Here is a 27,379-nt window from a genome sequence, read left to right as displayed (position 1 = left end):
AGTTCTTGTGTACGGTTTGCCGTGTGAGGTCATACAAAAGCATGGTTTTGTATGACAATTTTCCTTGACGCTTGTTTTGGCCAGCTGTCCTAAGGTTATGCAATGTTTGGTCAGAGTTTATTGTTATACCATGCTTGAGAAAAGAAATAAGAAGAACACCTTACCTGTCTCATGACACTGTTTCCAGGATCTTCCATGCCGACAAAGATTGCAGACATTTCCTTGGTTTTTAAGGGAACTTCTGTGCCTCTTGTGGTAGGTCTCTAAAAAAGTCAAAGCTGCCCCCATTCATTGTTCTTTATGGTGATCTGTTAGCATTTTTTACACCCATATCTCTAAAAATTCATGGTAGCCTACCTTCTGTAAAACAATTTCAAACAATAAAGCCAATGTAACTTGTGGAAAGCATAGAGAAAGCTCAGTTATTGTGAAACGGCGGTTTTCAAGAATCTTTTCACCAACTTTGGTGACCAAACCGTCAGTCACAATGCTTAGGCGTTCTGCCATTTTAAAACTGAATGCACCACTTCCTTATAGAACTTAGTTATTACGTTGTTCCCATACATTTCATACAGTCCCCGATGAATTTGTATTAGTCTTAACTTTTTTACCAACAAAAGATGAATCGCAGGTGGGATTTTCAATTGCAGCACACATTTCAAATTTGAATATTAGAAAACCGGCAGCTCAAAGATATTCCTGTTGTCACGGCTAGGCACTGCCTGAGGTGCCGAGCAGGAGCACATTAATATATATGCAATTGGCGCGTGCCTGGCGGCATCATGTGAAAACATTTCTTGCTTTCTGAATAATACTCGTATAATGACCAAATGCTATGCCATATAATTGTACACAATGAAAAGACAATATTGTCAATGTCAATATTGCACTTTTAAGATAGAGTCAGCAACGATACTTGGCCACCTTTGTGGGGTACAAGCCACACAGTGCAAGAATCACCCAATCGCTCACTACCTGGCTGTTAATAACACAGAGGCTGTTATCTTTTTTAAATACCATTCCGGTTTAAAGTGTCCCTCATCATTGACAAACAACTACTCTTGTGACACATTCTAGCCAGTATCAGATGAAGTCTCTGCCACAAGTAATGCTGAACACAATCACCATGCATTCTGTGGCAACTTTGTATTACATGAGTAAAAGCACTAAACAGAAAGAACAAATAATTTGGGCATGCTGCAACCTCAATATTATATTTACAGCACTCAAATTATTTATTACAAGGACAGTCAATAGAGTACATCTCAACCGCCTTGCATGCGGGCTGAAAAGAGAATAATAGAAATCTCATCCTTACAAACGTCTGAGCTTTCACTAACCACATGCCTAGACATAACTGTACCATTAGTAGATGAGTCATCATCCTTCTATCCCTACACACCTCTCTGATACTGCCACTGCCACCATTTCTTCAATATCTTATCTTGGGATGTTTTCGTTACTCAAACTGTGTTCAGCCTATATTATTTCCAATAATCGAGGTTTTATAGTACTAGATAGTTTTTACTTGATTTTATTCGCATCATCCCTTATGTAAAATCATAGAAGTATAAGTGCAGCGATGTCTTCATTGCTCATTATAGCTCAAAAGTTGAATGAGTACTAGAGTGTTATTGGTTGTCAGGTTGCATGTGATCTTATGAATCTGGTTATACATGGTTTGTACTGACCATGTTGAATAAGTTATTTATTGGACGGATCCCATTTTTCATGTGATCCCACATTGATTTAATTTTCCAAGAAACCAATTAAAGCTCAGTCATCACTAACATTTTAGGAATAAGACAAGTTGTATTTAAAATGTTTCTATATCTTAAAGTGCGCATTTTAACTAAACTGAGAATCAGAAAAGAATTCTTATTTATATAATGAATGTTGATAGAATCAGTTCTGTCATATTTCTTATATAAATGAAGAACTTCATGTTGCTGTGTGTTCCAGAACTATCTGACCTGGGTGGACAGAGACACGTACAATCAAGTGACAAAGGTGAGGTATGGGTCTGTGCATCCTTGGCCTCTGAACTGGCTGCTGACGCGACAGAAACGTCACATGATCCTCAAGAGGCTCAATGCCCTTGGGTGGCTGGACAAGACTATTGAGCAGGTACTGAATTTGTCCACCTTCAACATAATTCTCTATACGGTGTGTGTTTTACTCTTACAAAAAATGTAAATAACATTCGGGTTGATTGACTAAAAATTAAGATAAGTTAATTTGTTATAACTTTAGTTAAAATAAAAATGGCATAATTTAATTGTAGTCATAAAACAACTCTGATAATAGAAAAATATAATTCTATATGCATTGTATTTGAATTTCTTAACGGTTCTGACTAAATATTTCGTTTCGTTTTATAGAAACCTAAAATTTACCAATGAATACTCATGTAGATAAATGATTATAGAATTCCAGTAATGTTTTATTGGTTCTAATATTGGTGTCAATTGGAAATTAAATGGTTACAAAGGGGAATGAATGAAATAGGTATGAAGAATGTGAATAAAATTGTGGTACAGTATCAGTATTTCAGGTTTCGGGTTATCAGTTTCCAGTATCAAAACTGGCTTAACCCTAGAAGTGTGGAACCAGCATATTTTATGTCGGTTGTAATTTATGTGTGTTGTGCGGAACCAGCATATCGTATGTCGGTTCAGTTTTTCATTAAAAATAATCATTTATCTTTAAACAATCACCATGTTTTTGGTATCATTGAAATTGTGAGATTCCACTCTACAATTTTTATATAAACGGTTTTTTTCTAACATCAATATTACGGTCGTGGTGAAATGTCTTCTGAAGAAGTCATCATTTGAGTTGAATTTCGCGGGTGGCCGGGTCAAAGAAATACGTCATTTTCAACCAATCACAGCAAGTTACGTATTGCCTGCAAACAGTGCTGCCATATGTCAATAGACGCGGAATGAAATATTCTTTCTTCTAGTGCAAACAGAAAGTCATTAGAATCAATAGTTGATTTACTATGAATATTCTAAAAAGGGACAATTCTAAAGTTGTAAACCAGCATATTTTATGCTGGTTAGTATAATAACATTCACACAGTTATTTATTGTCAATAAAGAAAATAAAAAAAACAGTGTAAAGTGAAAGAAACGATCTACTGGTACAATCTTTCAGCGGTTAATTTAGTTCAGTAGGTTTCCAGCAGTGCAAAACAAAAGAGATGAATCAATCACGGTGTCGCATCAAGACCAACCCAACCCATCCCTGTTGGCCATTGTTGACCATTTTATTTCACCACGAGCTTATTTTTTTACCGATTTTCATAATTTACGTCTCTATTTTTTCAGGTTCAAATACTCTACTGCATAAATGCATATGAAATGACAAAAACATTATAAAACAATGTTATTTTGAACTATAATATCTATTGTTTATATATTGTCAAATATTTTACAATGCAAGGTTTTACAATATTTGACACACAACATTTATTTTTTACTCAATTTAAATAATTATTGAGTGTATTTCTTTCAAACATTATGTGCTAATATAATATAACAAGTAAAAAAATTAAAAAAATTTTTTCATATTTTTTTTACATTGCAAACCAGATTATTTTTTATGAGTAAATTCTTCAACGTGAGACTGTTAACAAAAAATGTCATAACTCAGTTCCTTCTCAAAGTATTTGAACATATCTTATATTTTATTTTAGCCAAAGAAACATACTTACTAAGGGTATATTCAAAAATTACATAAACATAAAGTATAAGTGAAAATTTGTAGCTTGTTTCTGAATTTTGTTACAAAATATTTTCATTTTTAAAAAGATTTTTTTTTTGTAAGCTTAATAACAGTTTATTTTGTTGTTGTTTACTTTTAGTGTTTTCAAATAGCATGTATAATTTACAATAGAAAACTGTTTTTCATATAAATATATAGTCACATTTGGAGGTAAAAAAAATTAAAAACCCAAACCCTTGTACATTTTTGTACATTTTCGCTTTTGTAAAAAAAATGGCAAAATTACAATTTTTGTTTAATAGAAATTTTTAATATATTTTCTAATTTGACATAAAATTCTCTACATTTTATACATTTAACATTTTGACCTTACTGTAATATTTCAATACCTTACAGAGGTCCAAACTTGAAATTTTCATATAAAACTTTTTGCAATTTCTCATTATTTTCATGAAAATATACACTAAACCAAACAATATCAAAACGTTTATTCCTATATCAAATAGTACAACTTCTGAGAAGAAAAACGATATATAACAATATATGTTTTCTTGATATTAAGTATTTTTTACGAATTTTTTAAAAACCCCTTGCAACACGTCAAAAATGGACTGACGTTTTATCTTTGGTAACATGGACACACTTCTAGGGTTAAAAATAATTTGTATTGACAAATCAAAATTTTTTATTTAACTGATTAGAGTCTGAATTCTAAAATCTTATTGTAGTATTTCTTGTTCATTGTAATTTATATTTTTATAAGATGATTTTTTTTTACATTTTTTCAGGTAGGTACATTACTTTCATACTGAAATGTACAGTTAGAATAATAACCATGACGTAAACAAATTTGTCTGTTTTGTATGAATGGGTTTTGTTTATTTTACTTCATCAATTAATTTATATTTTTTATTAATGTGTTAAACATTGATGCAATCTTAAATTATGTGTTTGTTATGAAACCTTTGAAATGGCTGATAGCTCTGGATAGCTAGAATTATTACTATACATTTTAAAATAACTCATATTGTATTAATATTATAGAATATTTATTAACTACTAATAAATTAGTCATGTCTTTGAGAAATAAAAATAAGTAGAAGAACATGACAAGAGTGCAACAAACTACGCTCCTTTAATATTTAATGGTATTTTTTTAATATTCAGTAATAAGGAGTGTATTTAGTATTAAACACTTTAGTGATGTCATTTCCTGTAGTTTAATATAATCACCTAGTTAAAGTCCTTAGTGCAACTAAGGGAAGCATAATCAAATATATTTTTACAGATCTCAATTTTTTCAATTTTATTTATATTACTCTTTCATTCAGCAATCTTTTACTATTTCAATGAGTATTATGTTTGATTTGTTGAAGTAAGCTAACCATGATATTAACTTAGGCTTAGTAGAATAGTGTAAAAATTAATATTAGCACGCTATTCTTTAGTTGGCAAAACATAAATTGTTGAATTATCAGTTTTGAGTGTTGTTGTCACTAAGTTACGTTGAACAGCATTTTGATTAATGTTTTTACTGTTTTACTAACCATGTTTATATATTGGGGAACATGTTTTTATCTTTAAATTTAGTTTCTAGAGTATTTGTATTTTGTATATTGCCAAAGAACAAATACAAAATGTTATTTTCAGATTGAAAAGCAAAGTGATAGTAGTTTCCATTTGAATATATGCTTGATAAACTATTAATAATTTATGAAGATATAAATAATAAAATGAAGAGTATAATGTTTATACTAAATAAGGAAACCATTCTATTTGTATTCAAGATGTCTTTGATTTGTTGTGATGGTTGTCCATTGACTTATAAAATAGCACATAGATGTAGTTATCAGTTATAATCTTTTTATTTTAAAAGTCAAGGGGATTGTAAAGTAGCAATTCTCGGATTAGTATCAATTTTATGAAACTTGTTTAGTATTATTTTATATGTGTATGAATGTGATAATACCACTCAACGTAAATAATCAAAGTGTAATCTGTGGCTGTGTCTGAAATGAAATTTAAAAAAATGTCTTTATTCTGTACTGTAGGTTATGTCAAGATAAAGTAGTACAGTAATCACGCAATGGAGTCTGACAGGTATATTGTGTCACAGGTTTATGACGAAGTGGATTCCTGCTGTACTGCCTTATCAGAGAGACTGGATGACAATAAGTACTTCTTTGGGGACAAGTAAGTGTACTAAGATGTTCACAATCTGGTAGACTCCCTCTTGTATGGCCAATTCCATATCCTTAACCTACCGAATATAGGCTCTAGGCTAATTATGAAGTATGGATCTTGATGAATTATCCACTCATCAAATCTGTTATAAGATTGTACAAATTTTTGTACCAAAATATTAATAAAGCCTAAAATATTATGTAAATGTTGTTTCCTTACTTTGAAATTGTTACGTGCTTTGCGGTTGCGGTAACTAGTTGTATCAAGGAGACCATTTTCATTACAATATAATTACATGATCTGTATTTGGGCAAGTGTTTTAGGTGCAGATAATGCTATTAAATAGATCATAGCCTTTTTTATTATTAGAATGTTTAAGCAAATTGTCCTGATATAATACAATTTAAACTTTACGATGATGGTTTATTGGTTCATAAAGTGTTTATATTTGAAATATTATGAAAGTTAATTAATACATTCCAATTTTTAAAAGGATATGAAACGGTTTTTTTAGCAGGAACTAGGATAAAGTGGTATTAATGCCACAGCAGTATTATTATTTATATCTTTTTCTAAATTGTCATATTAATACCAATAAAATTTTTGTTGCTGTACCATTATACTTCACAGCAATAAATACATTATGTCCCAAAATAAAGAGTCTTTAAAGCTACAGAGATAGAAAACCAGCTTTGCTCAGTGAAATACAAAAATTGTGTGTCTTCAACTGGAACACTTAGTGTGCAACATCTTTCTTTTCTAATAAAAACAGTTATTGTTTTTGTCTGGCATTTTTTCAAATGATGTTAAATAATACAGCCCAAGGTAACACTACATAAAATTGAATTATAAAAATCTTAGGTTCTTGTGTAACATTATTATTAGATTATGACATATAAATTTATATATCCAAAGTCAATATGTGTCCAAGGTTGTGGATAATATTTGTGTGGAGTAGATTTACAATTTACTAGATTTACAGTAAGGAAGAGAGTGGGACCAGTAGGTGAAAGGGTTGTGATACTGGAGGGGTTGTAGGGATGATGAAATGCGATGTGAGTGGAGCAACTAAGTAATAAGATTTGTTTCGTAAATACTTGATATGAAGTCACAGCATTGCTCGTTAGAGTACATATATAGAAAGTAATGCTTTTCACTGTCTATTACAAGCTACAACCATCTTTAGTCTTGTCCAAATGGCAGAGAGGTTTTTGGAGTTTCATTATTTTGTCTAACACGAGGAATGACAACTAAGCTTTATTCAACAAGCCGCCATTTTGGCTAGGATAAATCTTTTGAGAGACATTAATTATGATCCCATGTAAGATTTTCTTCTGACATATTGTGGACTGTCCCCACTATTATGGAAAAAATTGATATTCGCTTTAAAAAAGTAGATTTTTAGATATAGTACTTACGTGTAAAGTTTTGTTGCTTTATCTGCAATAGTTCAAAACATAAAATGCCATTCCCGGACGTTTTGTAGACCCTGTATATATTTTGTGCATGTGAGTCCAGTTTTTACTGCATCTTAGAAATGTGTTCAAAAATTGTTTTGAGACCTGGTTTTTTCCAAAAATTTCCTTGATTCCCCTTTCTTCTTGGAGGTTACAGTTCTGCCACCTCTAGCTCCAGAAATCAAGCACTGTATATCTATGTATTATATGTACACACACATGCACACGTAGAAAACTTCTGTGTTTTTGGAGATTTAAAAAACTCAATCAATATTATTAACCTGGAAAAATTATTTTAAAATTAACTGAAATATCATTTTTTATTTTGTTAGTACTTATCTTTTAAGTTGGTGGTGTTTTTTTTCTTTCATGCAAGCGTTGTAAGAGTTTCTCACCAAGTATTGTAACTATTAGTTGTTAAAAAATTAGTGCAGATTAAAAAAAATATTTCAAAGTGACTTTTAGATCATTCAGGCATGAGGTCATGTTCTTCTAAGGAGCTAACACAAACTATTTTCTTAATGCAAGGCTTTATTTTAACTTTATTATGAATTTAAGAAAAACAAATGAGGAAATAAATACATTATTTAAAACAGTTTAATGTGTACCATCTGTCAATAATATTTATATTATCTATGACTTTTTTATATTAAATAAAACCTAAATTTATATGTATGTGTTTGTGTGAATAAATACTATGAAACTTATATTCATTATAGTATGTATGAAAACATATGGTGGTACTTCAATATCACTAACAAGCACACACAACAGATGTATAATCAAGATGTATCTACACTAACACTGTGACAGCAACTTGTATATTTATGTTTATTACTTTTTAGCATACCAAATTTGTTAAGTATCCCTATTCTTGAACAAAACTCTTATTTATTATTTATATTTCATTCAAACAAATATTTTTCATCCTAAACTAATTAACTAATTTAAAATATTGTATAAAGAAATAGGTTATTTTACCAAAATGGTTGGAAAAAATATATATTTTTATTACATTGTTAGCCTACATTTAGCTACAAGAGTTACTGAGAATACATTATTGCATACATTATTGTTTATACTTTAAAACTAACTTGCCTAATAAATGTAAAATGCCTCTGAAAAGGAATATTGATATTGCTTGTAGCAGAAGTATAGAAATAGTAGCAAAGAATGCTACCATCGTGATACTCATCAACTGTGAGAGTGGCATACACCTAATTTCTCACGTAGTTCCGTTTACCACCCGTAGATTGCAGCACTGCAGTGAGGACTGTGCCCTTAGTCCTAATATTAAGATGCATGCATTTTGGGAGGCTCTGTCCCAGAGCACTTATGGATGAGGTATCAGTATCTTTTGTCTTATATGGTTTTATTATTTTTAAGCAATTATGCTAATTATATATATATATATATATATATATATATATATATATATATTTAAAATAAATATATCAATATAGAAGTATTAAGAGAAATTTTCTATAAAGCCCCTGGCGTTTCATCATAACTTTTTATTATACTGTGGTAACAAGTAAAATATATTACTTACTTAAGTGTTTTTTTCTGTATGTGTACAATTATCAACACAATTAACGATTATCATTTTACTACTAAAATATATTCGTACTTGCAAGAAAAAAAGATAACTTTTATGATATGTAACCTAATATCTATATTTGATAAGTTTTTAAATGTTAATATTTCAATATGCTTTTCGCTCTATACATTGTTAAACTTTCAAAATTGTCACTTTTTCCTCAATTTTCAACACTATGATTATTTTAAATCAGTCACCATGCATATTAGGCATACCATGATTTAGTTAAAACATTTCAAGTGGTCAAAAGTGTTTTGGAAAGAAACTGTAATATAAAGGTTTTCCATGTTGATGACAAATAACATGATGTAATTAGCTTTTTGCACACATGAACTATTTATTCTTTATGAATTATTTTACAATGACCTTCACAAGGGTTAAAAACAATTATTTTTGGACAAATAAAATGTTTTACTAGAAAATAAACATTGCATTCGTAAGTAAAGTTTCTTCCTTCTGATATTACTTCAATTCTACTGCCAATGGACTAAAGAGTGATCAAAAACATGAAGATAAATTTACAAAAAGCAGCTCATTCATTATCCATTACTGACAGAAAATTATGAGAACAGTGCAGTTTAGTTTAAAATATATAATCTTAACCCTTTGAAGACTGTTTGATAACACAAGAAGTAAGCCCAGAATACATTATTTTAGCCCGTTCATGACTGAATAAATTACTCCAGAAAGTTTGGACTCCAGAATTGGATATTTTCTATGTTTTAATATAAGAATAACTGAACTTTGCTCAAAACTTACTGTATAAAATGCTATGAAAATTATAAACTTAACTTCGTTATTCCTTATTGTTGTATAAGTATAAAATGTTCTTAAAAAATATATACATATATATATATATATTTACATTATTTATAGTTTTTTATGCTTCTTCAAAAGTTGGTTTTAGTATAAAACACCTCAAAACATGTTTCTAGATGAAGTGGAACATGACACTTTTTGCATTGGTAAACAGTTTCATTTCTTTTCCCTTGTGAGGCACAAACTTTACACTTTCTTGAGGGCCTGGCCTTGGTGGTTGGGGGTATCTTTTCTATAAAATGCCCCCAAAACTTTCCTTGATGGCGCAGTGGTGATTGATTCCCCACAAGTGGGAGGCCTACCAGCAGTTGATCTGGGAGGAAGCTGAACATTCTGCAGTATTTGCTCTGTCAGATTTATTCTGAATGTTGAAATTATTTCCTTTTTCTTAGTCATTATGTTATGTACTATGAGGCAATTGTAGATAGCAAGTCACTAGGCCTAGCTGGTGGGTTATCGTCACTCACTATCACTGCTGTCATCGTACACACCATCAGACATTTTATTGTCATCATTTATCATGTCATCTTGTTCACCATCACTTTCCTCATCACCACTTTCGTCTAAAACATTAGCAACATACGCCGCAAAATTGTCTGAATTTACAAACACATCGTCCCGGACAGCTGATTTACCCAGGATATTTGAGGCAATATCAGATATTTTTCAACAACAAAGAAGAAGAAAAACATAGACTACAATATTGAGAACAAAATACACAGTAACTGTGAAATCTCACTGCGATCTATTGGCAATATATTCAACTACGTCGACGTTGTATCTAGCAGATGGGCATTGCCCGCCTTTAGTCGTTGCACCACACGAATTGTAGGACGGAAACTGCCCATCCACTGTCTTGGATGGGTTAAAGGGATTTATATTTTTCAGGGAATTGACGGCTACAAAACAAGTAATATCCTCTACCTTTTCCTCGTATTTAATAATTTTCAAATGCCTTCCTGAATATATACCTTTTACTTATAAGTATAGGTATATACTAAAAAAAAAAAATTTCAAATCACATCTACCTAACGTACACGATAAAACATTTTTTGCTATAAATGTACATATGTTCTTATAGAGGATATACTCATATACAACTATAATAAAAAGACATAAACGAAAGTTAATTAAGTTTGATTACTGTCAAGCAGCTGTCATCCATAGACATACAAAAATGAACTTCAGGTCAACATTATTCAAAAATCCATAATATTTTGTGTAGGTTTGTATCTGAAGTTTTTTATACTCTACTATAAAAACATTGTATTTACAATTAGCTGCCATCCATGAACTGATGTGTTGCAATGCACAGACATGGGTATACAAATTGCAAGTCAAATGTTATATACAATATTTTCTTACTTAGTTTTTCATGAGTATTTGATCGAAATATGAAATGAAAAATGCCTTTATTAAAGAGATGGAGTTAGGGCTGTAAAGCCCTCTCTACCACTCAACCTCATATTATATACAGTAAATGTACAATAATTGAATACAGAAACATGTAAACTGTTAACATACTTATACTTTATAGTAAAATGTAAAAAATTGCTTAATTCACATAAAATAACTCATGAACTTAAAAATATAATTCGTAATATGTCATGGATAAACATTATTTTGTACCAAATTCACCCCAAAGGATTAAAGCTAGCAATAACATTCACGAAAAGTAATTTATAATGATCCTGGATAACACTAAGGTTGCACTGTAAGCATGATTGACAAAATAGCTAATAAAATTGAAGATGAGAAAAATGGCAATCTACAGCATGCACTTTTGATTTGAATTGCTGTTTGAAAACCAATAAAAGATTTTTCATAAAGCTCAAACCGTGTATAATGGACAGTGTTAAATCAGCGGTTTTATTGCTGCACTTAACTGTATTTTGTAGAGAACTAAATTTCCTGTTCATAAAATAGGAGTGTCTGTAAATAAAACATGTTATAATTAAATTACAGATTTTTACTTGATCTGATCCATTTCCACAACCATTAATAGTGAATTACAACCAATTTTAGCATGCATGAAATGTTATAGAAATTTTCTGGCCCTTCTGTAAGCTTGTTTTGAAAATTCTGTCAATTCGATAAGCCAGAAAGTTTCCAATCCTAATTAATCAGAATTACCAGTACTGTAGTGTAACATGTACAGTAAAATCTTGATTAATAAGGGTACATTGTACGAAACATTCATGGATAACTCAAATTATTGGCTGTCTCAAAGAAAGAAACTTTGAAACTTGGAAATGTAATACTGAAAGAAATCAATATATTTTGTTGTACAAAGAAATGGTAATTTAAAGTTGCTATGCTGTAACTGTGTTTTGCTGTACACCTTATCACTGTAGTACAAATATTTCAAGCTAATATGGTAAAGTTAATAATTATTGTTGCCGGGAAAGGGGGTTTATTTTTGTAATTAATAAATATTCCCAGCATTCCTCTCGTATTTTTGTAAAACATGTTGGAGAGCAAAGGAAAGAATGGGTTGAGACAGTGGGTTTGATTTATTGAATGAGAACATAGATGCTTTTTATTGGCATTTCATAATCTGGAATTAACATTTCTGTACATTCCATTATTTTGGTGTTGTTATGAACAATGGAACCTCCTTGTAAAAGTTGAATGTAGTGACATGAAATATTTTTGGAATAATTGTATAATGTCGCAACATTCACTGTGAAAAACTGTTTAAAAAGTTGCTTGAAGCTATCTGTAAACCTCTGCTCTTTTATAATATACAAGAATAATGAGCTTGTGATTATCAAGTCTTTTAAATTATAGAATTGAACTCTTTAATTCCCATGTATGTATTTTATTTATAATATGATTAAGTATTTAAAATTGAAGATTACAAACAATGTTATTATACATTACACCCTGTGTAATAAACTAAACGTATATTTCATTTAACTCTGGAATTCTAATAGTTTTCCAACACTCATTCTGTTATACAAAGTGTTTAGAAAATCTTATTTAAAATTTTTAAAATTATTTTATTTTAAAAATCTTAAAATTAAGTACTTTCTAAACATTTGTCTAACATAACTAGTTTTCCTTTATTGCATTTTTGAAATTTAAAATTCACAGCTCATACATGGCTTAACACTTTGATGACTATGCCTGTAGTATATACGTAGACCATGTGTTCTTCTACTTACTGTTTTGCATGTGTTGTCCCCTACCTGGTTATACAGGCAGGTTGTTTTCTTCTCTGGACTAAAGGTTTTCGACACAGTCTCCATTTGGAGACTAGATCCATAGGGACTATGTTTTAAAAATTTATTTCAATATTAAATTAACTGCTTGGGTACAGTTTTTACAGGTTTAAATAGGATTTCTGTGTGGTGCAAAGAAACATTTTTCTTTGGGGCTGGTAATATGTATGTAATGGTGAGAAGGTTTTCATTTTGCATGCTACCAGTGTTGTTAGTTGTATTCTTCAACCTTTTTTCATTATTGTGCCAAAGCAATCTACAGTGATTAACTGTTAGAGCTTATTTACTTATAATACAGTTTTATCTTTTAATTCAATCACAGTTTTATATCAAAATGGAGATGTAATTTCAAAGTCATTTTTTTAATTTCAATATAAAAACTTCATTTAATCTAAAGTGTGTACACATTTTATTTGGATAATGTTACTATCACTACCTAGTTCATTTAACTGGAGTCATATCTGTGAGATATTTAAACCAATTTTCTTTGTTTAGACCCACAGAACTGGATGCAATGGTGTTTGCTCATGTCTTCACAATCCTTACCACGCCCTTGCCAAGTAATCAATTTGCCACCACCATACGATGCTATCCCAAAATCATCGAGCACTGCCAGAGAATTGAAAAGGAATTTTTCAGTGGACAGAATTCCAATAAAATTTAGTTTTAATACCCAACTGTAACTGCTCTTATAGTCATTAACACATTTACTGTGGTACACATCATACGGCATTCTATAGTAGATTGCCTCATGGAATTATATCAGCGGGCAGGATATAGAGCCGCAGAGAAGGTGTTAATGGTAAACTAAGTTACCACACAAAATGCAGGTATTTTTTTATAACAACTGATGTACATAGCATAAGTAGTTTGTGTTTCATACTCTTGTTTAGCTTAAGCTTACAATTTCATGTTACAGAGAATCAACTTGCTATTTAGACAATAAAATCATAGTTTTGAGAAGTAATGACTTTTATTTACCAAATGACATCAACTGCACTTCTGTGTAATTAGATGATCCTCTGATGAACTGTAATTACTTGTATTCATGTACTTGATGTGAAGAAATGGTATTATCAGCCATGTGTTGCTACTGCTTTATCTTATTTGTTCTAAGAGAAAGAACAGAGCAAGAGGTTCACAGTCAATGTTGTCATACATATAATCAAACTGATTGTCATCTGTGGGGGCGAACATAGTGGGTAAGTGGCAAGAAAGCTGCATCGCAATGTCATCTAGGAGGTCTACAGCAATATGAAACTGGTATGATTGAGATGGGTGCCCTCCTTCCTACCACTGAAATTATGCTATCAATTGTGAGTAAAAGTTAACGAAGAGCTGATCTCTGTTATTCAAAACATACCCAATATACCTTTTTTATTACGATTAACATCAAACTCTAAAAAGAAAATAGGTTCTCTTTAACTGTCCTGTATTCTATTTATTAGATATACATGAAAGCAACATTAAATTACCTATGATATTGACACTTAGAAGCTACCAGTCACACATTACACACAAAACATTATTGACAGTCACACAATATTACAGCAAATTAATTGTCATTTTTATTTTTACACAAAATTAAAACGTTTCTTTTCATTCTCTGAATCCTACTAAGTAATGGAGGTAACCTCCTTACTTTGAGCTGTTGACATTGACTTTGATTTAATTAATGCTATACATCATGAATCTTTCACTCTTTTCTTAACCTAAAAGTACAATTTTCATAATCCAAATTAGAGGCTTTATGAGCTAGTTTCTTTTTAGTACTTTTTACTTTTTTTAAGGAGAGGCTGATCCTCCTTTTAGTCTTATTCTGACTGTCCTCATGGCCCACAAGCCTTTACGAGGATCTTATCAAACATAATAAGGAGGAAAGTTGAAACAGTACAATATCGATGGTACCGAAAAAAGTGGTAGGTCATAGACAGAATTTGAACTTGCACTATCTCTAACTCAGATCCAAAGTCCGACATCTTATACCATGTGGCCATTGACTCTCTTGCTGCTGTCTATCAAGACCATTACATTCTATATAGCTAACTCTACAAATAAGTTGGAGGCGGTCTCAATCAGAGAGTTACAAACTTTGTTGACAATTATAGCAAAACAAACTAAAAATATTTCAATATTCTTTAAAGGAGGCTCAGTTGTGTGTCCTCGTTAGGTATTTCATTATTTAGTCTATTCTTTTCAGCTAAAAATACATCCGTTAGTTCAAAATTATGACTGCATCATATACAGTGGGAGTCCCATTCAATACACATAGGTAGGCTCATGTTTAAGAACATGCTATTCTGTGGTTAGGTATAGGACGGCAAACTTTTTCATTTCATTTTTCATATTCATAATAAAATATTTACACAACATAAAGTAATTATAATGTCATGTTACATTACTCATAAGTCATACCATCTTAAGGTAGTCTAAATGAGTGCAGCAGACCATAACGTACATTTTGGTTTGTTTATCAACAGGTATTGTCCTAGAAGGAATCGGCCACTGACATACCGCCGCTCTACTACTCTTGAATAAAAATTATAGATACCTACTATCTAATTAGTAATAGAGCTACAATAATGGGAGTTACATTTTAAAAATAGATTGTTTATTTCTGGGTTTAGGCATGTAAATCAAAAAATTTACTGACAATAACCTCTACTTTTCATTTTGATGACAACGAAAAAGATACCAGTTCTTGGCACTTTTAAACCAAACTGAAACTTGAAAAAAATGCACCTCAGATACTTGTGACCTAATTAAGACTAATTTTTTCGAAGGATAGTCATAAGCTTGATGTTTTTTTAGTATATAATATAAGATATTTTTTTTTATACGAATAAAACTTTGTTACCAAATTAATGTTTTAACATTTATTCTAGACCAAGTGGTTAACAAAATTTGGCATTGGTCACGTTATGGAGATCTTATCTTGGGCATGTAATTTTTTAACTCGCAACTGTGAGACTGGTGAGGGAAGTGTTGTTGCCAGGATCGTGCGTGGCCCACTCGTGCCCTGGACTGCAAGAAGAAGCCATAATAATTGTTGACCTAATGTATTTAACCATTTCTCATAAGGGTTTTGGACCAGCGATAGCAGGTTTAATAATTAATCGCTCGCTATGAGTTGTATTAAAATATTTTAACTATTTATAATATTTACATTTGATCTGTTTGTGTAGGAGTTTTAGCACTGAATCCGACATAACAAACAGTCGCAAGTTTTAATTAAGTCATTGACGATTTTGCTCATAGGCAAGCTAGAAGAAACTACTAATTAATTAAGCCAAAGGCAATTTTTTAAATTCAGTGAAGGCCTTTTAAAGCCAACAAAATCTTTTTTCATTATAATTATTGTTACTGAGGTCTATAATGTTTGGAAATAAATATGCCATGTAATGGTTGAGTCCCACGGGAATCACTGTTGACACCTTTTAGTGATTTCACCCAGCCCGGAGGCTTTAGCACAGTGTATTTACACACGGACCAGTGTAGTTGCACACCTTATATTAGGGTATATTTTTACCTCTATGTTGGTTTATTTGATTAAGGATTGGTTGTAGAAGTTTTTTAAGAACAAAATGATGCATCGCTGGTGATACCCATAGGCATATAACCATAAAACTATTCTCCAAGGGCCATGGGTATCACTGATGATACTCATTTACATTTAATTTACACTTGAAACTCAGATTTTTATGCCCTCTAACAGTTACAAATGGGCAGGAAACAGTTGATAAATAAATGTGAGTCGTAATCTATCTTTTGCTTATTCTTATAGGCTGAGCTATAGCAAAGCCTATCACTCATAGGGCTGGAAAAATTGTATTTCTGTGTGTCTGTAATCACAATGTTAAAAACGAACTGACCCATAGACTTAAAATTGTGCTTGAGGCTTAATTTCTGTATGAGGAGCCCTGAGTTGGATGATAGTGCATGTCACTCCATGAGACTTTTGGTTGAGCCAATATTTTTATTACATGTCAGTTCATTTTCAAGATATGGTGCGGACAGACAGACAGAAATCAAATGTTTTCACTCCCACAAGTGATAGACTTCTTTGAAGCTCAGCAAATTAACAATCTGAGTTTTGAAAATAATAGTTTGCTTGCAGTATTTTCTCATCAGCATTACACAAATTACTGATGGCTAAAACGTGTTTTTGTCTTACTTTGTGTTTGAAAATCGCAAATAGATATCCTTATTAATGAATTATCTGAGGTTTGTAAATAATATTTAGCTTGGAGATATGTTCATAAATCTTTAGGAGTTTGCTGCACATATTCGCGGACGACAGCTGAACGGCAGTAAGTGAGTTACCAATCGCTTAAATGTGTTTATTGTTGTACTTTGTACACGAAAACACGTAGATATATAATCTAATTAACAAATTATCTGTAGCGTTTTTAAAGCTACATTGATTTATTTTTTTTAATTAAAACTTAAATTAAATTAAAATTTTGGGATCGAAATATTGGGATTTAATTTTAGATTAGATTGTGAAAAGTCAGGGTAAAAACGAACATGTAATCCTTTGGCAAGTTAGTACTGGTAGTTTTAAATTGTTAGGAAGGCAGGTTGACTGCCTTGAATTGATTAGAATTTGTCTTGTTGCGAGTATTGTTCTCCTTGTTTGATACAGCTGGACCAATGAGAGATCACCGCGGATGTCCTGAAAGGTTGATTGGAAAGGGAAGTATTTAAGCGCCCGCTCATAATTTTCGCCCTTCTTTTGGTTATTTTCGTGAGTAAGTTGATTACAGTGCACCGTGTTTCTTAAATTTTTTTTCCGCGAGGGATTTTGAGGGAAAATTAAATTCATAGAAACTACAGAGCAATCTGAATAACCTATTCTCAAGGAACAATAGAGCATAATAGAATCATACCATTTCCATTTGGTTCATGCTTGCAAGAAAAGTGAATTAAAATTGAATAACTTTAATTGAGATTTGGAAAAGTAGTAATTTATTAATATTTAACTGGAACTGTTTTATTGTGAATTGTTAATTGGAATTTAATTGAACATTAATAATTGTTGGAGAGAGTGGTAATCTGAATTGCAGAGACTTGAAAGTTAAGGTTTAACTAGTGTAAAGAGAAGTTTAAATTTTTACTTTTTGAATTGTGTTTGTACTTAGAAGTGAACATTTTTATTTTAGTTATTTCCAAGTGATATTTCATTTTTATTTTAAAACTTTATTATTTTATTTTAGAAGAGAGCTCTGATTTTTAGTTCGACATATTTGATTAATATTTTTATTTCTTGCCAAAGGATCTTTTAAATTTACTAAACAGTTTGTCAATTCTTTGTGGAAAATAGAGTGATGAAAATTCTGAAACGTTGAACTTATTAATTTGCCACCTTAAAATAAATCCATTGTTTTTATTTAGAACTGTGATTTTTATTTTAGACAAACCAGATAATATTTAATAGTTAAACAATTTAGTAATAAATTGTACTGAATAATCACTAGGAGCTTACTTATCAAAAAAATATTTTATATCGTCTTGGATGTCTCATTGATAATTTAAATATTAACACTCTGGAATATTAATATCTACAATCCAAGTCGTTATATTATCTTAGTTTTGCAATAGTATTTTTTGGCTAGTATATTTTATGTTAATGCTCATACATTGCTGGGAGTATGTCTCATCTGATTCGCTCACGACCACAAATTAACAACGTGGTTTTGTTGAACTTTGTGTATTAAAACCCGTAGATTAATATCCTAATTTTGTAAACATTTTGCTCGCAATTCTGAGTATTTGGCATGCATTGCCACAAGTATGCAGCGTATTCTCGGACGGTAGCTGATTGAGAGTACGTAAAGTACTGATCGCTGGAATGTGTGTTGTACTTTTTGTATGAAAAAGGGTAGATAGATGACCAAATTAACAAATGACGTGATTTTTTCTATAATATTTTGATTTAAGTTCATATTTGTTGTAATTTTTCCAGATAAAGTTGTCTTGATTTTGTAAAAATAATTCAATGTAATAAAATTGCTTGGGATGCTGAAAAAAATATTTCTTAAATCTATGCATGTATTTCCCTGTAAAATTAGCAAAATTCGTCCTAAAATATTTGATTATATAGACCTGATTTTTGTACATTACTTTTTGTAATGGTCGTTAAACATTCTGTTAAAGGGCACCGATTTTTGCCAGTAAGGTAACAGAAAGTCAGTGATTTTCATTAGATCTCAGCAGTAAGCACCCTGATTTATCTGCTTACTGAGAATTTAAAGAAATGTAGAGTAGTGCACGCTTTTTGTATGTGAGCAGCCAATAAAACTACACCGTTTATGTCTGGTAGTGGATATTTTTCTAGAATTAATGGCCATTGGTCAAGTGATCTAAAACAATATAAAACTAATTATAACATGGGTGTGTGCACACTTGCACAGTTATAAGGACATTTTATATATTTTGACATCTACCATAGTAGGGTTACACAAATGATCATCAAATAAACATATCTGAGTAATGATTATTCAAGGTTTTGGTTTAAGATCACTTTATTTTGAAACAATTAATAATATTTCAATTCTGTATTGGGCATGCAATCAATTTATTTTGGTGGATTGAATATATATAAGCATTTTAGCAATGTAATGTATCAACTACAGTCATTTTTTATGAAAATTTACAACAATTTGTAATTGATTAAAATTACATATTTTTGCGAGAGGAGCCCTATGGTCTAGCGAGAGAGGGGGGATGTGCGTGATTGTCTCAAGCACTAAGGCGAAATGCGCACGATACTATACTTAGATTGCTTTAGCGATAGAATGCGGGGAAGTGCGTGATTGTCTCAAGCACTCAGTTGGTTCTCGGATTTATAAGTGAGAACTATGGCGATTCCTTATGGAAATCAAGCCGAAAATCTACGATATACCAAGTAAATATTTCGCTAGCGAAGATCTTACCTAGGTTCCCGTATCCGTAGGTGCGTCTCGGTCAGGTGTTCCGGTGCGATTGACCTCTGGCACTGATTGTCCGGCTTATATGGGGAGTCTTACCTTGTAACTGTAGATCACCTGTTTTTTTGGCGTCCATCTGTCTTCTGAACACAAGTGAAAGTTACGTTTAAAACTGCTTTGACTACCCCTTTTATACAAATAGGTTTGTACAAATGAAAATGTTATATGGGCCCTTTGGCGAACCTTTCAAAAACACTTTCATTAGATCTCAGCATTAGGCACCCTGATTTATCTGCTTACTGAGAATTTAAAGAAACATTTCTTAGAAGAAGCAACCCTCGCTGGACAAAACAGCAACATTTATTTTGGTTAATTTCCTCAATGGCCCCTGATGCCTCTCACCCTCAACAAAACACATCCACTGTTATAGTCAAAATATATATTCAAATCTTAGAATGACCACTGTGAAAATCGCAGTATTTCAAAACTTCGCGGTTGGCAAAATAGGCTTCTTTTCTTAGAATTTGGCCACCTTCTTTAGTTTGCCAACTCGCCTCTTTCGGGAAAAGAGATTACAGCGGTCCTTCCATCTGGCCACCATTGCCTTCCATGGACTTTAGGTAGCGTATTTTATAGTATATATACCGATAGTCATAATTTCGAATTGAACAATATCTTTATGACATAAGAGCAAAGTGTAGTCGTCAGTATACAAGTAGAAGTTATTTATACCATAGGGCAGATCATTAATGGCCACCAAGAACAAAAGGGGCCAAGTACCGAACCATGGGGCACCCAACAGCTGCTGATAACAATACTGGGCCAATTATTCTCCAGAGATCACCGTCTGTCTTCTATTTGTAAGATACAATTTTAAACGATTTAATGCTGTATTGTTAATTTCACCAAACTCCAATTTATGGAACAAAATATCTTATATAACGTGAAACTACATTGAGAGGTCACATCTTTGAACGAAGCAATCACATCCTTGAACCCGAATGAGATAATATTAATTTATACAACAAGGCCTACAGAACTTTTTCTGCAGAAACTGGAGTTATTTTCACTTTTGCCCGGATAACTGTCTTTATTGGCTGAACACGGAATATAAGAAAGGAATCACTTTCGATCCTTGGATTGTAGGAGTATGTTTCTAGGAACGTACGTGGTTAGCTTGACAAGGTCTTAACTTCAGGTGCCTTTTTTGTCAAATATTCTAATAAAATGGGAGAGCAAAGTTTTCCTCATTCTATGATTGCTTAGGAAATTCTTCGTTCTTCTATAATCCTTTCGACCCCAGGCGACGATATATAGTTTTTGCAAATTAATATGTTTTGGTAATGTATAATAAATATATGGCAAGCAACAAGATGTCCGAAGACTGTGAATGAGGGAGGAGAAAATACTGATACAAGGGAAATTTGCCTTGAAAATTAGAAGGAAATGTATAAGATGAATACAAGCAAAAACGGAGAACAAGGTGTGTGTGCTTGAATTGCGAGAAAGGTTGCTAAGCCTTTGCTTTTCAAAGCATGTCTGCAAATGACATGCTGAAAAATTATATTACAAAATGTAATTTCTTGTAAATCTTCATTACAATTTTTATTTTCATAGACATAAATCGAAATATGCATAAAATTCAATTTAAGGGGACCGAAAATATCGATAACTTCAACAATCCTGGAACAAGAAAATGCCTTAAACTAAAAAACAGCTACAGCCGCGAAATTGATTTCGAACTAAAGAGTTTTAGGAATATTGTCTAAGCGTTAAGTATTTCTTGAGTCACTGTCATTGCATCCAACTCTGCAACTACACCTTTAACTCCCTGATTTGACCCTAATTGTTTGATTCAACACTTTCCTTACACATTCTAAACTAATTTACCTTCCTCAAACTATGTATGAAAGGACTAAATTTATTTAAATGATTGCAATTCACAACACTATTAATATTATTTGCAAGGGAAAGGTACTAGGTGACTAGTATTAAAATCAAAGTTACTAGAATGAAACGTGTATAATTAAAATCAATTATACAATAAAGTCAGTAATATAAAATTTAATACATGAAATAACGGAACAAATCGCTCAGTAAAAAATGCATATCACGACCTGATATTATATACCCGTACGCGTAAGTAACGTAGTAGAACGTCACATTACAATGCGAATGTCGATTGCAACGTTGAAAGAATTATTACAACGTGTCAGATGAGCTAAACCCAACATTCGCATTGAGTCAACTCTATGTTCACGTTACAGTGTAAGTATAATTTATTATGTCTTTTCCAATTATTCATTGTAAGATCAGACATGACTGGTTGCGTCCATAAAAATCGTGTAACTGTGAGTGAATGTTTAAACTAGTATTGGGAGATTGTATATTGTTGAAGTGCTCATATATCTTATTGATATATTATTTATATAAGATATTACAAAGCACAAATATCCTGTTTTATGCTGTATAACCATGATGAGCTGCAACTGTTGTAAGATAACTGCGTTACTTGTCACTGGAATGTGACTGTGTTATTGTTTACGTATTTAATTGTGAAGTAAACAAAATATTGGAAGCAAATCTCTAATATAAAGAAGCCTTCTTTCAAGCTAGAGGAACGATATGAGTATTTAAGGCCCATTCCAATAGCCTTACAGATGTATATAGTCCTTAAAAAATATGGACTATATTTCTTTAAAAAATGTTTTTATTTCCTTAAAAAATGTTTGGAGATTTCTCGTTATTGTGGTTTAATTTGACGCCTGTTCCCGTCATTGGTTTCAATTTTTTATTGGCACTCGTTAATAATTAATCCTGTCCGCAACAATGGCCAGTGGTAATTAAACTATCAGGTACTTAAACGTAATTTTCACTCCTAAAATATAAAACGAACTAACTAAAATTAAACCTAAGCTATACTGGTGAATATATAGTTTAGAATGTTACATTAATTCTGATTGTATGTTTAATGCTTAGGATTGTCAAAACAGAATTCTTGGAATCGAGAGTTAGCGGGCTACATAAGATAATACAGAAGGTTGTGGCAATAGGAGGTTCTAGATATGAAGACAATATAGCCTGAAAGTTTTATCCTTGGTTGTGGCAATAGGAGGTTCTAGATATGAGGACAATATAGCCTGAACGTTTTATCCTTGGTTGTGGCAATAGGAGGTTCTAGATATGAAGACAATATAGCCTGAAAGTTTTATCCTTGGTTGTGGCAATAGGAGGTTCTAGATATGAGGACAATATAGCCTGAAAGTTTTATCCTTGGTTGTTCTGTGGTCTATACAAATCGAATTGCGTTAAATGACGTGACTGATTTGGCGGGACTGACAGGAGGAGTATTACTTAAATTCTGGAGGCCGCATATTGAATCCAATCTAAGTAACAACTAATCTGCCATAGCTTTCCTTCAGTAGCCTACTAATATGGCATGGCAACACCTACTGTCCACATTCTATTCACAGAAAGTTTAACAAGAACTGTATATGATTAATAAAAGTAATATATTGTTTATATCAGCACATGTAATATATGCGTAGCTAACAGATACAATGTTATTATTCCAAAAGCATTTTGAAAAATTCTGAGACTTAGGTTAAGACCAACTGGTATCGTTGTCAAGCAATAACTAGGAATATCTCAAAAGACAAATGCATTAATATTTTTGTGTGTCTTGGATTTTTATATTAATGAACATAGAGACTTCCTGTAAAAAGAAGGAGAAATCGAAATCAGTATCCTGATGATGATCAAAAGGCTCTGGCACAGGACGTCCATGGATGAGGTCATGAAAGACACCATTAGCTTCGAGCCTCCATGTGAGAGAGTGAACACTAATATAGACTCTTAGCTGTGGAGGCTTTAAACCGGTGCAGACTCCAGCCTTGAAAAGGTCTTCGTCGATTTGAGGCTGATTCGATACTAGATTGACGATGCTGATGAGGACGAGGGAAAACATTTACCTGGAAAATAAGGCTATAGATGATATGATGGCACCCATTCAAGTGAACCACCGAATGACGACAGCTTAAATGTCTTGCCGTGAACCTCATTGGTGAGTGGATCAGGTGGATTCAGGAATGTTAAGTTGTTATGCTTAAGATAAAAAAAGAAGGGGAGTCGATAAATCATTTTATCTCCCCAACTGTACCAAAGAAAAATAAGAACTGTCCTGAATCCTCCCTGGAAATTTCTGAGCAGAAGACGGTAGCGAAAACTTTAGGGTCACAATAACGGACTTGTTGAACTCCGTCACCAAACCAAAAGTTGGTGCAAAATCTCTCCAATCTCGAGCCGAAGAGATCATGAGGTGAAGGTCGAGAAGAAGACCTTATTACATCAGACGTCCTCTAGGACGAAGGACACTCCGAAAAAAAAAAAAACAGAAAGGCTCGTCCACAAGCGGTTGTTATAAAGTCTGCCAATGACACGATGGATGCGGATGTTCTGAATGAAATATGTAAACAATCGCGTATTCGAACAAATCAGGAGCAAGACCCTCAGTCGTTCGTAACTGTGGGCAGTACCACAAATACGAGCGAGTACTTGTAGAAGAAGCATATCTTTGAAGAAGCATGCTTCCGAGTTTCTATTGAGACTCTTTCATTATTTAACAGGCCCTTTATTGTGAACTGCATCTTTAAAGCAGCCTACCGTCGGGGAGAACGGCACCATGCGAAACATTGGCATCGATGTGTCGTGCGGGAACTCCAATCCTATTACTGTCAAGTAGGTGATCCGCCATCACCAGAGATCTAATCAGTTGTATGGGAATCTTGAAAGTCCGTCTCATAGAACCATATAGCTAGCTTCGGTGCTATTCTCTGCCCTAAACCTATATATATATATAAAATCTCTTCGAAAACACATAAATCCGAAGAGGCCAGTTTCGGGAGTGGATATATACATATAGTTCTCCAGCAGATTTCGACAATACTGTAACATTACTTTAAGCATACCAAGGCTGATTACTGAAGTTTGGTAGACATTAACATTAACATGTATGCGTTTTATAGTCATTTTTCATGTTTTATTTTCCTGTAAATTCTTTATTTTGTAAAATTTGACAAAACGCTTTAAGTAAAAGCTGTAGCAGAATTTATAAGCGTTTCTATTATCCTAAGTTATTAATATTCCCTAGTTTGGTGTAGAGTTTATTAGTCACGGCTATGTTAATATGTGACAAATAGTAAGTTTGCATTCTGTTGCGCCACTGTCACAATTATTTGAACTTTAAAAATTCAGAACAAGCAATTCAACAAGTCTTTTCTTGTTTCTCGATTCGTTTTACAGAACACATCACTTATATAAACAGTTTACCAGATTTGAATGTTTTGCCTGTTATGTTATGTTCTAGATAATACGCCGTAGAGTAATCATGAAAAACGATATGATAATGTTCCATATTTTCTAATGTAGGAAATATGTGTTGTGTTTTGATGATTATGTGAATGTGTATTTCTTCCTTTTGTCAAAAGATTTTTCAATAATATCCCATTTAATTACGAAATTGTTGTATCCTTCGTCGATGGATGTTTCATTAGTATTATTTTATATTATTTTTATTTCGGGGTATACAAGTATCCGTATAAACAATTGGTCTGATTTATTGCAGTTTCTTACGAATTTGTAATTACAGTCTTAAGAACTGCGCAATGTAGCTATAATCTTTGTTAACAGTGTAAGTGACAGATTCATTGATATTTTTACCCATGCAGGCATATATATGATGAACCCCAAATATATTACAAACATATCATTGCAATAGCAACTCTGTCAGTATAGCAACTCTCATGTTAAAAATGTTGAATGGATTTTATAACCTCAACCGAATACAGATTGGAACACTTTAAATTACAGGTGCAGGTAGAGCTCGTTGTCGAAAACTACAGTAATATGTCACAGTTAAGATGAATCAGCTGCAATACTTACATTGCTGTAGTTAAACGTGTGATGTTATTTACTTTTTATTAATTTTCCGGTGGTTACGATTTTAGTTCAATAAAATATAATCTTTACTTAACAAATTTTAAAGAAGTAAATCTTGAGTTTTGACGGATTTCCACGTTGTTTATCACCGAATACGGAAAGTCCAAAGTTAATGTGATAACATCGGTAAACGAATTAAAAAGCCTATTTCGTTTTACTAGTATTATAATGGAAGTAGTTATTAACTGAATGAACATAAACAATAATGAATCACCTTTTACATTTACAGACGTTTATGATGAAAACAATTAAAGTAGAGAATAAACATGACTTTCACCTCTGTCTCTTGCACAACGATGTTGTGTGCAGTTAGAGTAGCAAGAGTAAAACTCAGAATGGGAGGGCTTTTACAATGAACTCAACACTATTTTGTTTGTTTGTTTTTTTAATATGAATAAATTTGTCGCTATTAAAATGATACTATACATTAGGATTTATCAATTTTCTCCACGATTTTTTATCAAGCGAGACAATGTATCTCATGTTACTTGTTTTTCAGTTTAATTGGCGTCTATATTTTCACGTGAATACGCATTTAGAGATTTTATACATATTACTTGATATTTATACTATTAGTACTAACCGAACAGCCATAGATAAACAACAAACTTGAGGTTTGTGTGTTTGTATTGATAGCCGCTTCAGTACTGTTACGGGGGGAGGGGGGCAAACCCATAATCTTATATTTCTGATGATTGATGGAGATGGACCTGTCCGTTTTTAAATATTACATTCCGCATTCAAAGTACATGGGTTTAGATCTAATTTAAATATATTAAATTAAAAAGAAAAGTTCTTTCACCACACTCGCCTTATTTACCGTCTGCCTGATAAATAGTTGACGTTTTGTAACTCAAAAACTGCATTTGATTGACTATGTGTTTATAGTCTAGTTATAGACTAGTTATGGTTCCAATGTTGAGAAGTACATAAAACTTTCGCAAAATGTACTGTGATAGATCATTATCATCTATGTAACGAGAATCATAAAATGTAACGAACATATATTTCCTAACTTTAAAAATATTGGATTAGTATCTGTGTTTTATATATTTTCAGTAGGCCTAAATTGTTTGGCTATAACTGTTTGAAGTAATTAAGCGTTTTAACAGGAATTGTGTTTTTAAATAAAAATCAATATATCCAATTCAATTTAGCTAATTAAATGTTTCGAAGGATTTAGGTGCAGTAGTAAAATTACCACCGCCTAATTTGAAATGCAGGTACAATAATTACAACGTCGTATTCCTGGCGTTCAAGTCTCCAGCCAAGGCGAGTTGCGTGAGATACGGGGAAATACAGCGAGACAACAATAATAAATTACCTCGCCCTGGAGACAGGACTCAACATTGCCATTAACGATAAAAAAATAAACGATATACATTTAACTGTATTACATGAAATGTTTCCGTGTACAATAACTAGAACACATTCTCAGCT

General features: G+C 32.1%; 1 protein-coding gene across 1 annotated transcript in view; it reads left to right on the top strand.

Moving 5' to 3' along the window:
- The window catches only part of LOC124369287 (metaxin-2-like), a 31,025-nt gene extending 17,049 nt beyond the window's left edge, over positions 1-13,976 (top strand). Inside the window, exons 5-7 of the mRNA XM_046827209.1 lie at positions 1,963-2,127; positions 5,846-5,922; positions 13,509-13,976. Coding sequence (XP_046683165.1) covers positions 1,963-2,127; positions 5,846-5,922; positions 13,509-13,677 — 411 coding nt within the window. The 3' untranslated portion in view covers positions 13,678-13,976. The remainder of the gene's footprint in view (positions 1-1,962; positions 2,128-5,845; positions 5,923-13,508) is intronic.
- Positions 13,977-27,379: the final 13,403 nt, after the last annotated feature.

Source organism: Homalodisca vitripennis, chromosome X (genome assembly GCF_021130785.1).
Source record: "Homalodisca vitripennis isolate AUS2020 chromosome X, UT_GWSS_2.1, whole genome shotgun sequence".
NCBI lineage: Eukaryota > Metazoa > Arthropoda > Insecta > Hemiptera > Cicadellidae > Homalodisca > Homalodisca vitripennis.
This window is presented reverse-complemented; position numbering and strand designations above follow the sequence as displayed.